General features: G+C 35.0%; 2 protein-coding genes across 3 annotated transcripts in view; both read right to left on the bottom strand.

Annotated features, from left to right (window-relative positions):
* The window catches only part of LOC107102144 (serine/threonine-protein kinase LMTK1-like), a 39,256-nt gene extending 35,947 nt beyond the window's left edge, over nt 1-3,309 (bottom strand). The window contains exon 1 of one of the 2 annotated variants that reach the window (XM_015401325.1): nt 2,858-3,309. In XM_015401325.1, the coding sequence (XP_015256811.1) occupies nt 2,858-2,939 (82 nt within the window). In that variant the 5' untranslated portion in view covers nt 2,940-3,309. The remainder of the gene's footprint in view (nt 1-2,857) is intronic. The other variant, XM_015401324.1, reaches the window with a different exon arrangement.
* Nucleotides 3,310-11,911: 8,602 nt separating this feature from the next.
* Nucleotides 11,912-15,140, bottom strand: LOC107102143 (Ig heavy chain Mem5-like). Its single transcript, XM_015401323.1, has 4 exons — nt 15,101-15,140; nt 14,686-15,008; nt 13,175-13,211; nt 11,912-12,240 (listed from the first exon to the last, which is right to left on the bottom strand). Exons 1-4 carry the CDS (start codon nt 15,138-15,140, stop codon nt 11,912-11,914), a joined length of 729 nt encoding a protein of 242 aa, XP_015256809.1.
* Nucleotides 15,141-15,344: the final 204 nt, after the last annotated feature.

Raw genomic sequence — 15,344 nt, 5'->3', positions numbered from 1 at the left:
GTACTATTCCTTTAAATATATAACCAAGTATCTAATGCAGTGATTTTCAATCTCTGTGCTCAGGACCCACTTTCCTGCACATTTTAAAAGTTTCTCTGCTTCAGAACACCTGAATCAAATAATTGAATTATCTCATCAGCAGACATCAAGGGCTACAGAGGACCTGTGATTCACCCATCTGTAGTCAGGGCAGTTGGGACCAAGGTTAAAAACCACCAGACTAATGAATCTATACAATATAAATATTTATCAATATAGATATCTGGTATTAGATGCTGGTGCAATTCCAAATACCCTGCCTTTTCAACCACTGGATGGTTTTTGAGACAATTTTTAATCATCAAAGCTGTCATACAGTAGATTCAACAAAAATGCACCCACACGAACCATTAAGCATTGTGATATAAAAAGGCTTTTTTTAGGTTTCAAAAAACATAAAGCATGTGGAACAACAAAGAATTGAGTTCTTAAAAAAAGAAAACAGTGTGCATCATCTTGATCAGAAGGAATTCCAACTGTCCAACATCTGCTGCACTAAAAACAAACGACTAACACCACATTATTACATTGCCAGCACAGGGAGGACACATTGAAGTGTTCCACTGACTGGTTAAATTCACTTCATTCTTATCCCACTTCTCCCCAGAGGCAGGCTTATGCAACCGAAGTGCTCCATGTTACACATGGATAGATGAATAATCAGTCAGTGGTGGATGCAATGGCTTGTGCTGACCGAGCCAGTAGGAGGAGCTTCTCATGTAGTTTCCCCTTCAATGTTGCAAGCTCCTTGGTTAAAACCTGTGGTGTTTCCATTTTGCTAAACCTAGGGACAGGCCCTGCCCCCCAAGCATGCAGAATAAGGGACAGGAACCATGCATCTATTATTTCTTGTTTGCATCAATCTAAATTCCATATATGACACCACTGCCATCTCCAGGCATTGCAGGACAGTGCGGAAAGAAAAACTCCCACGGTGCTGCATTGCCGGCTCCTATAACACAGTTCCTTTCCAGGTCAATCTGCTGTCTGTTTGCCTTGATGGTAAAACCAATCCACGTTTATTTTCTTCATAGTGTGATCTCAATTTATGTTATGAGCTCTCCATGGTGCTGAAGTAATAGCATGCCAGGTGCTGGCTGGGGCAAGTGCCAAACTGCCACAATCATAAAATCCCATTTCTATCCTGTGTCGACTAATAAAGTCAGGAAATCTGGTGTCCTCACACTGTGTTTGTGCATCCCTTACATAATGCCTCCAAATGTAAAGAGGAACTTTTTCTTTACATTTCTTTTCCACAAATTTGGACTAATGTGCAGAGGTACTGTAGAGCAAGCTATGCTCTCACACAGCCAGGGGCACAGGGACGTACTGCAGCTGTAGAGGTTAGCGAAAGGGGTGTAAAAGTTCAAAAGCTGTTTAAATGTGAGCTTTGATGTCTGATCAACCTTGAGTTCATGTGAAAATAAAAAAAAATGCAGAGCTGTACAACACGGTTAAATTCCAGAGACACTTTCTTATTCAGAAAAGGTGTAGAATAAGCAGTTTTAGCCCAGCTAGAAAAAGATTTCCTCAAAAAATTGTCCAACCCCTTATAGGGACTTGGGCATTTCCCTGTCCTCTTTGTACAGATGGGGTTGGCTGTCTCACACACACCCCCTTCATCTCCTTGGTAATATTGATTTTAAGTTCAAACACAATACACAGTCTCCGGTCTACTGAGGTGCTGCTCTTTTTAGAAATCCGGATCATTAGTTCAGAATTTAGATGCATATCCAAGCCCTGTGGCTATCCAACTCCCTCACCAAATCTAGCATTAATTTTTCCACTGTCATCTGAGTGAAAAGAAATGCTTCTTATCCTGGCTGGAATTTATCCAAAGCCATGAACTCACTCAGGAAGACAACACTGGCTAAATTAAATTAAAGACAACCCAGGAGAGTCATAGTTAGCTGCTGTTTTATCCATAATTCAATTGAGGACTGCTTATGTGGTAGGTCTGTTTAACGTGGGTCTGTTTTCAGAAATAGGGTTCAGCATCCACACCTTGTAATTTAAAACCTAAAAAAACAACCTATTAAGATTAGCATTTGTTTGGATTGAAAGTTCATTTATGTAACAGCTAATTCTTATTTCTATTTCTTGAATGATTCAATATTCAATATTTTAACAGCCCATATGATGACAAAAGATACCAAAGTGGACAATCCTGGTAGAGGAGGGAAGGAATAATTGGACAAAATGAGATCAGAGATCCTTCAGAGAGGATAGTATTGGAAGGACAGATAAAGCTTGAAACGTGAGAGCCAGTGGGGTCACTGTCATTTGTATGCACAGCACACTGCGTCCAGTCCAAGGATTCTCTTTCGTCCAGTTTACATGTGCGCAGTTATTCAGCCTGAGCCCTTTGCAGCCTGTAAGAGAGCTGAGCTACCTGATGACCAGTCGGAAAGCACTGCAGCATCCCCTGGATTCATTTTGGCTGAGGATCCAATCCGGCTGACTCCATGGTGATGATTGAATACTGAATCCAAAGGACAGCCTGAAGCATTGACCTCAGACAGTTAAACTTTAAACGTCATTTACCATACAGAACGCTGCATTAGACACGCACTGAACAAATACATACACACTGCATTGCATGTGTGGGACATTTAATGCTGATTCAACTTTTAACCCTCTTGTCACCAAGCTTTTGGGGCCTAACAGTATATATATATATATATATATATATATATATACACACACAACTGGGTGCAAATGACAAATGCATTGCATTCATTTGGAATAATGAGATGAGCATTAACCGCCTGGAGCGGATTGACTGACGCCCTTATTAATGCCCCAGTTTGATTCCTACCTGCATCAAAGTGGGAGCTGAAGGCGAAGCTGGGATTGAAAAAAGCCGAAGACATGACAATCACATGAAGGGCAAACAGCATCCTCCTCGCTGCGCTGCAGAAGACAACAAGTCTATATCTGAAAGGAGGGGGGGTGAAGGATAAATTCCTGACTCAGGGGCTTTGGAGATTCAAATGACCCGAAGCAGAAGCTCTAAAACGTCGCATTTTTCTTCCTTTGTACCTCACAGAGAGAGGAACCCTCTTCACGTTCGGAGACAGGTGTTGACAGCGGTTGTCATTGTTTTTAATCACAGCTATGTCTTTAACAACAACATCCAGTTTAACGCATCCTCTTCATTCAGGGCACGTAGTCAGTTGCCAGGTGAAACCATGCCACGCTGTTTAAAAAAAAAAAAAAAAATTCCTGGGTAAAAATTCAAATTTTTCCCGAAGATTCAGTTGGATCTCTGTTTGCACCTTATTAAAACAAAACAAAACAAAAACTATTTCTTGTTCACATGCTTCCCCAAACAAGCTGCTGCCTCCCTCTTTCTGCCTGGAGAGTCCAGGCGTTTGTGGATGTGACCGTCACCGGTGCGTAATTGGGTCCAGTTCGGCTCTGTCGACCTGAGCAGCAAAAAGGACAGAAACTAGAAAGACAGATGCTTCCGTTTATTCCTTTCAAAATAATTGATCTCTAAGTAAAATGACTCTTGCTTCACTTAACCTAAAATTATTTTTCCGTGGCTTTTCCTCTATATAAAGAAGCCTTAACCCATTCTAATCCAACAGCCTTTTCAACACAGAATATAGTCATATTCTTACTTTTACAATGGATTTTTGTTTAGAATCAGCTCATGCATATCATAATAATGTTGAATGAAAATACTCTATAACATTTTTCAGGATATTATAATACAGAGATTCAATTAAAATCTCACTAGTTGTTTTTAAACACAGGTAAAAATCGGAAAGTGTGATCTATGCAGTTATTCAATCAGTTAAATTCAGTTTACGGTATTTCTATAGCGCCAATTCACAACACGTCATCTCAAGGCACTTTACAGTTTAACCACATCATACAGTCAAATTGATTCAAAGTTGTCTAAGGAAAACCAGTTGATTGCATGTACTCACTGACTCAAATGCAATCCCTCACACTAAGCATGCTTGTAGCGACAGTGGAGAGAAAAACTCCCTTTTAACAGGAAGAAAATTCCAGCAGAACCAGGCTCAGTGTGAGCGGCCATCTGCCAAGGCCGACTGGGGTTCAATGCAGTTATGTGGTTTAGGGGGAATCACTTTTTCACACAGGGGACATGTTGATTTAGATTGTTTCCTCTAAGTTCAGTTTATCTACGGAAGCATATTACTGTCACTTGAGAAAATAATTTTTTGTTAATTATATTGTATAAACGTGATATTTATCTGTGTTTTCACTAATATATCTACATGTTTGATGTTGTAAAACACTGAAGTGTGACAAGTGTAAAAAAGGAAAAGTCAAACAGGGTCAGCACTGTATTAAAACTAGGTTAAACTGGAATGTTTGCAAATAAATCTGCATCTATCCACTTGATTGGATTGACTTGATTTCTTCCTTCTGAATAAAAAAAACAACAACTTTCTGAGTACCTCAAGATTATATTTGATGGGAAATAGCATTTTATAACAATTAATACGATTGAATCAAACTGGATTAAAGTTTTTCACTATTAACAGGATTGAAGGTACAAAATGTATAATTGTATGTAGAGGAATACACAGAGGTCTGGTGTATTTGTACTTGAAGGAAATGTACTGTAGGAACTTAAGGAATATAAATTAACTAATATGGATTTTATATTAAAATGTTTGTACACATGAATATTATGGACATTTGAGAAATAAATCACCCAACAATATTTTACTGAAGAGGAATACTAGAATTTACATATAAATACCAGTTTTATTATCATTATTTTTATGTAAACAAATGGGATTTTGTTTTTTCTACAGTATAGTACGTAGTAAAACTATAAATACCAAATTAATCAATGAAATATTAAAAACTAATAAGAGGTGGATGAAAATGGTAAAACCACTTAAAAAAAGCTTAAAAAAGATATCAACAACAGATTGGGACATCCATATTAATAAATTTAAAATCAACTTATAATTTCATTACAAACTAATCTATTAGGTGTGAGCATAAATCAGTATCTCCTAAAATGTGAGAGTTATCTTTATTAAGAGTCACATCACAATGCGGCCATCTTTGTTAAAGAGCATGGAAGTTATCTTTCTGAACTAGAAAAACTGTATTTTTAATATTTGCACCAAAAATGATCCTATTTATGCAATATAATGATATAATATTGTAAAAATGTAAAAAAAAAAAAAATGTAATTTCAATGGCAGGTTATCCAAGTTACAAACTGTCATGTTAATTCTTTTGAAGATGTAATGTGATACTGTATTTGTCAGTAGTGTTGAGGGATTTATTTTTATGCTTTTCCCCTAACTGAGCTCATTAACTGAAAGAATCAGGAGGAAACCATGATGCTTTGACCTTAAACAGAATAAGTTTAGTTAAAGAGACACGTAATGTATTTATTGCATTATTAACTTAACCAAAAAAACCTTTTAATAATTCAAATCTTATAATTTGCTTAATAATAATTGGAGACGTAACACCCCCACAGTGAAAAAAACATAGTAGTCACTGAAGGGGAAAATTTACTAATTCATTTTTACTCTTAGATTGTTAAAGACTACATTTTTCAAGTGTTAGTATTTTTTAGGTAAAGTGTTTTAAAATCCTTACTTTTACTTAGATACATTTTTTAAATTTACGTTTTGAAGAATGGCTTATCTAAATCATACCTGTTACCAAATAAAACTTACAATAAAGACAAGGAGAATATGACATCTGAAGAATTCTAGGCTTTAAGATTGTCCTGAGCCTGTTAATGGAGAGAGCAGAGATGCAATGCCTACTGCAATTGGTATTTCTGCAACATTATTGTAGCACGACAACACTTACAGACACTTAAAAGACTCTGATATATATTGATGACACAGAGTGAAAGCTCGGCTCACCTTTGATACCATTGTGCAGCCATCAATCAAAGAGACATCTTTCAGGGCCAGTGAAAAAGGAAGGTTACTGCTTTGTTGTAATATTTCAGCTGCTGTGAAGCTGTCATGAAAATAGTTGCTGCTGTAGCATTTTCTCAGATAAAAAAATACAACAACTGAGAAGAAATCTTGGGAGTTTTGCTTCCCACCGTTGCCATTTGCATGCTTGGTATACAGCAAAGTTAATGACTAAGTTGATTTGAGTTCAGTTTCTGATGGGGAAAAAATTACTTGTAAAAACTGGCTTAACAAACTGAACCAGACTGCATAATTTTTAATAACAAGAATAGGAAGGAATTATGTCTGTATAACTGGGTTAAACTAACTTGCCTTTATAAAGGCATTGTTTATTAGAACTTCAAATTGTCTTGCCACTTAAATATGTTATACAAATGAACTTGCCTTGCCTTTTTATAATCAGTTTGTCATATTGAAAAAAAATCCGAAGACAATATGTTCTCAAAATCATTGCTTTCTTGTACTAGTTCATAACTTTATTGCAAGAATAAGTTACAATTCTATACCATCTTTTTGTGTATTTATGATCAATCACTGGTTGGTATGATTTCTATGCTGTGGTGGCGATTGATTTCTATTAAATGATGGTATTAAGAGTAAAATCTGAAACGTACCTCTGCAGTAACCCACTGTGACCACCAGAAGGTATTAGACTGCCATTATTTGTCAAACGCAACCCTCAAAATAATTTGTTTTATCATTTCAAAGGTGCTTCACAATCTAATTTACTAATACTTTAATAGTAAAGAAAAAATGTGATGCTTTTTTGTATTTATTTTTACATTTATTAAAGCTTTGGGTGTTTATCTTCCTCTTCTGTTTGAGTCATTTTGAGGCCTAACTAATGTCACTTGCACTAACATGATCAGGAACACTCAATATATTTCAGTATGGAATAAAAAGCCATTAAGATAATTTGGTATAAAGTGAGGTTTATAAAAAAAAATCTCTTTTTGACCTCAATATCTAGGTAAGAGTAAGTTAATCGCATTAAACGTTTATATAAAATGCCTGTATGCCATGTAAGTTATCGGTATTGAAAATATAATTGATTTCAATTGGTCCAGTATGCATCAGTTATAATTATTTACTTAAACTCTTTTCATAAAGTCTTTGTCAGTGATGTGTTATTGAGAGAAAATAATAGGTAGCAGCTAAGAAGCTGATGTGTCTCTGAGCTGAAAAACAGAAAGTAGAAGGCCACATTCTACTCCCCTCTGATCCTGCAGCTCAACTGGAGTCATTCTTTCCTTTGGCTGTGCTGAACTGAGCAGCAGGGGGCTGGAACAAAATTAGCATTGCTGCAGGCAAAACCAGAGACTGACCGCTGGCTGCCTTTTAGTCCTCTTGTACATCTGGCCATGCATTCCTATGCAATGATAGTAAAACTAAGAATGAGTGTAATTACAGATTTTGTTTTGAAAAACACTGACTTTCAGACCTAATCTATGAACGTTGCAGTTTTCATAGATGTAAGCAGAAAGAATTCAAGTTACTTGTATGGTATAATTTGATTGTGATTCATACAATTATCACTGGTTGACTGACAGTTTTGTTCATCTCTGATTTAGGTGATGAACAGACTGACAGTGATTTGAACAATCTTGGTCAATTATATTGAAATATTGTAGTAATTATGTTACAGTTTAAGTTTTGCCTGATAATCAAACATGCATATGTTTAAGGATTAAACATATGCATGTTTGGTTATCAGGCAATGCAAACAACCTGAAATTAAAATAAATAAATAATAAAAATAAAGAAAAAATGATTCAAAGTATTTTTCCTGCAATTCTTTTTATCATAGAGGTTTGAAATTCATTCTAAAAGACTTATATGACAAAATAAATTGACAAAACGATTTTGACATAAAAACCAAACAAAGCATTTTGTCACTTTTTATTAGTGGATACATTAAAATAAAATAAAATCATCACAAAAATATTAGAAGCAAAAAGCAAAATAACTCTCATATAAAACATTAAGTGTGAATGCTATATTACATTCCTTAACAACATGATTTAAATACACTAATTCTAGATCTTTTTTATTGTTAAAAGAAACATACCAGTTTATTAAGGATGGGTGAAAGTGAAAAGAATCCCCTGGTGGAAATCTTCCTGGTGGAAGTTGTGTAGGTTTTCATTAAATTCTGTCCTACAGATGCATGGAAACCTTAAACTCACTCACTGCTGAAATCAATAATATTTTTCACTTAATTCATTCTTTTGAGTGTTTGCTAATCAGTAGGTTTCAATAACCTCTGGATGTTACAGAGACTAATGTTGGCTGGTTCTGTCAGCCCAGAAGGTTAACATACTGGATTACTGTAGACACTGAGAATGTTATTTCTCAGGAATAGTGCTACTCAAACACCTCTGCTGAATCAGGGACACAGTTGGTGCTGTTGCACCAAAACCAGTCAGTACAACTTGATGCTTGAAGGGCAGCAAGACTTGCTCCAACCTGACCCAGGTACTAGATAACCGGAAGTTTGCTTTTGTAAAGTTATAGTGATGTTTATCAATGACCATGCCTCTGATCTCCATTAATACACCAGCTGAATCCCACTGCACTGCAGTCATGCAACAGAAACAAGTCACCTAAAGTTTGCAAATGATAGTTTGAACTGATTCTCAAAAATCAGGTATTTTTTATACAAAAAAAGACAGTCAACATATTCTTAGACCTCTTACAACATGCAAGCATTATGTAACATTTTAGATGATCTTACTGCAAAGATTGAGCCAAAGAAAAAGAGGGAAAAGATTTTACAGTAGTCTTGTTTCTTTTTGCCTTTTTGTTTTATTTTTTTTATTTGATTGTGAGGTTGTTTCATCTTCACGGCTTATGACTTTTTTAATTTAAGATTTGGTTGTGTTCCTTAATTTTTTCGATGTAGCATCACACAGCTAAAGATCTTTAAAAAGTTAAAAGGACTATTAGTGTGGATGTCTGTATGTGTTAGGGATCCAATCTCTCTTAGAGGCTCCCCTCAAAGTTTGATAAAATTGAAGTTCTTATGGATTATCTTAAAGATGCTGGACTCATGTTAGGGACTTTTCCCATTTTCTTTCTTGACTGCAAGCACAAAGGAGGCTCATAAGTCAACCAACGCAGAGCAAGGAGGACAGCCACATAGAGACCATAAAACTGCTTACTGACTTGTTCTTTTTAAGGAGATCACTGCTTAGTGTAAGAATAGAATACTGAAATCCTGGTCATAAAAGGCATTGTAACAGGCATGACTTTTATATTTTGCCACTTTTCTTAGTAAAGCACTCTGACACAAGGTGGCACCCTTTATCTACTTATCTTTTTTATACGCCACAAACAAAATGCAGCCTAAAAAAGTGAAAAGTGTAGGTGTTCTTAGCCTATTTTTGGGGGTGCTGAAGCTACCCTAATTTGAATCAAAGCACCCCTAAAATATAAGTTTTTTTTATACTGTATGCGCTTTTTACAATAAAAAGCATAAAACAAAAAACAAAAGTGACATTGTAGAAAAAACTATACAGCATTTAGTTATTTAAACCCTTCAATTATGTTCTGGTTCATCAGTAATAATAATGAACAAACAAAAAAACAAGTAAACAAGCCTGATGGAGCTCCTTAACTTAAATTTTGACCAACAATTTGAGGAAAACATTGCATTCAGGTGTTTCTGAAATTATCAGTAAGATTTCTGCACCTATTGATGGTTTGTTGGTGAAATGTTCATCAGCGAGGTGCTCTAATGTGTCTGAGACTGGTTTGTTTAATTGTGTTTAAAACCAAAACTCAATATCAATATCTAAATTTACTGAATCATTAGTTAATAGTTATAATTTTTTTCAGTTTCTAGTTATTTGAATTTATAATGAATTATTAATGATTGCCAGTCTAAAGAGGGAGAGGTGTACAAGGGGGAGCAGTGGAGCAAGCTGTGTGCAAAATAACAGGTCAGGAAAAACCAGGTAAGAAAACAGACAGAATAGCAGCAGGAAAAACAGCAGTTGTTAAACTGACAAAGAAAAACATTTCATTCAGTAGATTATTTTACATATATCATGGGAGTAATTGTGGCACACATAGGAGAAAACTTCTTTCATGAAAACTGATTCAAAGGTTTCCGTGACATAAGTTCATTTAAAAGCTTTAATTGGTTAATTGGTTCTTCTAAAAAATTTTGCTTTTTGCTTTTCTTGTTAGGTTTTTGGCAAACGTCTCTGATACGATGCAGTAGTTAATGATGGAGTCAGTCATTAGCAAAATGCACTGAACAAGTTTCAAAAATATGTGTAGAAAGCAGTGAAATTAATCTTGTTCTGCAAGACAGCTCTCTGGGTGCTTACACCCCTAAAACCTATGATCTTAGAATCAACCTAGCTAAAAATTACTTCTATTGCATTGTAAAACGCAATTTATAACCCTTTACAGTATTTTAGTCAAAATACAAAAGAAGAACACAAAAAAGATAGTTAAAATGGTAAAACAAAACAGTGTATACAGAACAGCTAGATAGAGCACACAGCCAATTTGATCATTCATCACTTTAAATGAAAGATTTAAGAAATATGAACTCATAAAGCGATCATTGGAGAATGTAAAAATATGTTTCTATTTAATAGAAAGGGGATGTGGTTTTTATCTTTGTTCCTCTTGGGCGAGGAAAGACAAAAGATCAAATCTGTTATCTGTCTTACAGTAAATGTTGCAAAATGGTTCTGTATTTTTATGAGTTTAGAAAGCTAATCAATAAAATGAATAAATGAAAGAACATAATTAGCTATTTTATGACCCTTTAGTGAAAGCGAAATTTCCAGTTTCAAATGAATCACTCTGTTCCGCTTTTGGCGAATGCTTTCCCAGTAATTCATAACACATAGGCCAAATTATATTACTAATAACACAAGCAAAAAAATATTTGAGATCTTGTTTTTTTGAGCTGAGTAAAAAACTGTCAACCTTTTGAAAGATGATGATAAATGAAACCACATTTTCATCCTTGATAAGTGAAGCATCATCTCTCTGAACTTTACTCCCTTTACTTACAGGATGCAGCTGCAAACCTCGCCTCAGTTTTTATACCATATTTAAATGAAGGGCTCAACTGTCTGAATTGATAATGCTAATTTCTTGTTCTCTAAATCATAATTAGTTTATATACCAGAGTTGATATAAGTCCTTATCTGTTAAAGAATGAGGATAGGGACTGCTAAAAGTGCTGCGCAATGTTTATGAATAAGGGACAAGAGAAGAAACTGTGATCAGTCTGTATGAATCATATTTTGATCTTGATTCTTAATGATGTTTGTTGAGGGAATTTTAATTTGAACTATTGGTTAACCGACCGCTAATTTCAGGCTTTGCACATATGCATGAAAATAGTTAAATCTGTTACACGTTCAGAAAGTGTCAGTTAAAACATGTCTCAGGAAATGTCCCTATCATTTGCATAAACTGTAAGAAGAAAAAGAAGATGATACCTGCAGGTGTATCCTGTGAGATGAGAAATAATTCACTGACTCTTCAGTTTCACTTTTTCATCACTGTTTTAGATATTTCTCTCATTCTAAATGATTGACTGAGAAAAAAACATTTTTTGTCATTTTTTTACATCATTGCTTTATAGCACTAATCAAAAGATGAAATTTACAATTTCATGTCAAAAACCCACTTATGTTTGCTTTATTGTTTTTTTTATTCCTGAAAGAGTCAAAGTACTAAATCACAACACAATAAAAATGTTAAGACACCCACTTGTTATTCTCTTTGCTGTTTTTTATTTATTAAATGCAAGGCTAATTAGAAATACATCAAAAATGATAGATTCATGCTTGTAGCAACTATATCTAAGGTTTTTAGAAATAAAACAAAACGAAAAATAAAAAACAATAAAAGAAACAGAAAAAATAGCAATAAAGAAGCAGATTATAGATGATTGTGGTCCTCTACTGTTCTTCAGCAGGACATCCTGACTTGTTGATTGTTTTCTCTGCAGTCTGGGAGCCCAAAGACACTTTACAGGTATAAACCTTATTCATGTTCCAGTCTGATGTCCGGATGGACAGAGAACTGCTGATGTGGAAAGTCTGGTCTGGTCTCTGAACAGCAGTGCTGGTAGAGATCCCACTGGTCACTGGACTCCCACCAACCAACCAGCTCACATCTGCAAAAGGCCCAGACTGACTGGACAGACAGAGCAGAGTGGCTTTGTTGGTCTGCAGCTCAGCACTGGATGGAGGGAAGACAGTCAGGACAGGAGGAGGGAGACTGGAGTCTGGAAGGACATGGAGGACATTATCAGATAACACAGTTATGCCAGCAATGAAATAGCACTTGGTTGAATCAAAACATGGGTCATCAATGATCTTAACTTTGATAAAAAAACAAACAAAAAACAACAACAAAAAAACCTACATAATGACACCGAAGCTGTTTAGCATTTTCTGTTATTCTACCAAAGTTTGTGAGCTTATTTATTTTTTTTTTTTTGATTAGACAGAAATTAAACTACATATTAAGGATTTGAATAACTTTATCCTCCAGTCAGTTGCCACTTAAAACACAAGATAATGAACATGACATCCCTATGACAGATAGAAAAACATTATCTATTAAAATTTATATTCTTGTGAATTTACTATGGGAAAGGTAATATTTACAACCTCATTTTTGTTATGAGGTATTCGTTTTTAAAAGATGGTCAGATGTAATCTAAAATGTAAAATATATTTAGTTTAATATGAAATAAAGTTTAAGAGAATCATTAATTACAAAAAATTGATCCCATTAAAATTTCACTGTTAACAAAAAAGTAAAAAGCAAATTGTATGATACCACTTCTTCTGTCATTTTTACCTCAAAATAATAGTACAATTCTGGATGTTTTTATCGACTTTTATCATTTCAGAAGAAATATTTCTGTATCATGTGGTTTCTTTCAGTCTCAGGAGGAAAGAATCAATTTGTAAAACATGTTAAATTTGACAGAACATGATACAGCCTTTTGTAACAGTTTTACATAATTTACTTCAACTCCGTTCATCAGTTGCAGTAGATCCTTACTTTTGATCAAAGTAAAACATTTATACAAAAAAATCGCCAAAATATGAACATTCAATCTTTAAGCATATATTTAAAAGTAATTCTTTGACAATGAAACAGAAAATTAGAAAAACTCTTATTTTAAAGTAATTAAAACAAATCCTTACCTGTTACAATCAGCTTGGTTCCTTGGCCGAATACCACAGTGATTCAGTTTGTATACATGGCCATACAAAAACCTCCTGATTGTCTCTGATCAGCGAGTGGAACTGAAACCTGCTGAGACCAACTTTCACTGAAAACATGTCAAATGCCTCAATGGTGATGTATTCCTGGAGCATTATTAGACCAAAATTAAAGAAAAAAATAAACAAAACAAAAAATAGTCTGTATTTCTCATTTCTTAATCGAAATGAATAGACTTTATATTACGTTCTCATCTTGATTCAAGGGAGAGCACTGTTAACCTATTTTGTGAGGGTCCTTCTGGTCTGACAGTGAGGAAAGGTCACACAGCCAACATAAAATGTTACCTGGGGACTGTTACTGTCAGTCCTGCTTGTTGGTGTATTTCTAGGTAAATTCACACAGTCTGTGCTGATCTATCATGATGTTGATTGTTCAGCCTGGTATGGCTCTAAGTTTTTATCTCCAAAGTTCACATCCGACCATTAATCAAAATTAGATAATATTTTCATCATCAACGAAGTAGAGTAGCAGGACTCTGCTGTTTATTACTGTAAAAGATGGGATGGCTCTGACAATGATAGGACTTAACATTGATTAAAGGCAAAAACTTCACTACAAAGACTTGTGCTGTTTGACATATTCAATAAAATCGTACATAGATGTAAGCTTTTGAAATGAAAGAGAAGAGATGTCATTTTTACACAGCTTTTTTTTTTATATATGTAAAATTTGCTTGTTTTCAGTTTGTGTTCCTAAAAATATAGCTGTGAGTTGAACCTTTAAAACAGAAGGCTGACTCAAAGTATAACAATCTAGGTAAATGAAAACAGGGCAAAAAAAGAACATTTACTTTCAGTCTTAAAAGCAATGTTTAAGGTTCTATTTTCCTGGAGCTTACATGAAAAAAAAATAATGGTTTAATTTTATTTTTCTTATGAAGTTTTAGCTTTTTTGGGTGAATAATTTATATTTCTTTGGTTTCTGATCATTAAAGATGAAAAATAAAGTTCTGTTGATAATGGTACTGTGATTGCGGAAGGGTAAACATATGATCCTTGATTTTACATTGAGACTGAAGTAAATCATTAATCAAGCTGTTAATAAGACTTTATTACTTTAGCAAATATAAAACAATTCAGAAAATACTTTATTAGGTCCAGATTGTGTGCTTTCCTTAGTTTAGTTGTTAAACTGAGATGGGATTTCTTATAATCTGGTATTGTTTTTTTTAATAGGGGGTCTTGGCTTTGTTTTTTTTTTCATTCAATATTAATAGAGCATTCTCACTGTCATTGTTCTGTGTTTAATAAATAAGCTTAAATAACCATAATATTTCACCAAAAGGGATTTGTATTTACATTAAATGAAGACTTAAAGGATCTAAAATTCGGCCTTGAAGTTATTATCCTTTATGCATCACATATCAACAAGTTAAAAAGCAGAAGTATTGACAAGGTTTTTGTCATGGTGTGAATCACTGTGATACCAACTCTTCAGCAGAGTCATCCCATGTGCTACAGTAATAAACTGCAGCGTCTCCTTTTTCAACATTGCTGATAATCAAACGATAATCTGATGTTGATTGATGAGTGGAAGTGTGTCTTGCAGAAGGGAACCCAGTGTCATATCTGGGTGAACTCCAGCCATGATAAAACCTCAGCATATAGAGAGGAACTCCTCCTGGGATCTGTCTGTACCAACGAGGGCCACTGTCAGTAACAGTCCCCAGGTTACAGTCCATGGTGGCTGTCTCTCCTTTCCTCACCGTCAGAACTGAAGGCTTCTGTGTCACCACTGTCACACCACTCACACCTGGAAACAACAAGAAGGTATAAAGTTTAGAGAAACACACATACTGATGAATCCAACAGGAGCTCCAGTCTGCAGTAAGTCATCCTGCTTACATGTTAGAGCTGTGATTAGAGAGCAGAGGGTCCCCAGCATGTTGTCAGTTTGTGCTGAGAATGATCTTGAATTTTCTAAGGGTGACAGATGAGAGAGTTTAGAGGATGAGGAGAGGAGGTGGAGCAGATATTTATCAGAAGACTCAGACTAACAGGAACAGGCAGGACCCATGCAGTGGACCCTCTGGGCTGCCATCAGTCCTCCAACATGTAAATATCGTCTTTGCATTCCATATGTTGTCTT

Source organism: Cyprinodon variegatus, unplaced genomic scaffold (genome assembly GCF_000732505.1).
Source record: "Cyprinodon variegatus isolate N-32 unplaced genomic scaffold, C_variegatus-1.0 Scaffold1210, whole genome shotgun sequence".
NCBI classification, from domain to species: Eukaryota; Metazoa; Chordata; class Actinopteri; order Cyprinodontiformes; family Cyprinodontidae; genus Cyprinodon; species Cyprinodon variegatus.
Note: the sequence above shows the minus strand (reverse complement) of the source record. Positions and strands in the feature narration are given on the sequence as shown.

What these genes read in the sequence shown, in the direction of transcription:
- LOC107102143 (XM_015401323.1), bottom strand. Translation starts at nt 15,140, where the DNA reads ATGCTGGGGACCCTCTGCTCTCTAATCACAGCTCTAACAT. An exon ending in TCTAATCACAGCTCTAACAT is followed by an intron (nt 15,009 to 15,100) that starts GTAAGCAGGATG and finishes TGTTGTTTCCAG; the next exon opens with GTGTGAGTGGTGTGACAGTG. An exon ending in AACCAAGCTGATTGTAACAG is followed by an intron (nt 12,241 to 13,174) that starts GTAAGGATTTGT and finishes ATGTCCTTCCAG; the next exon opens with ACTCCAGTCTCCCTCCTCCT.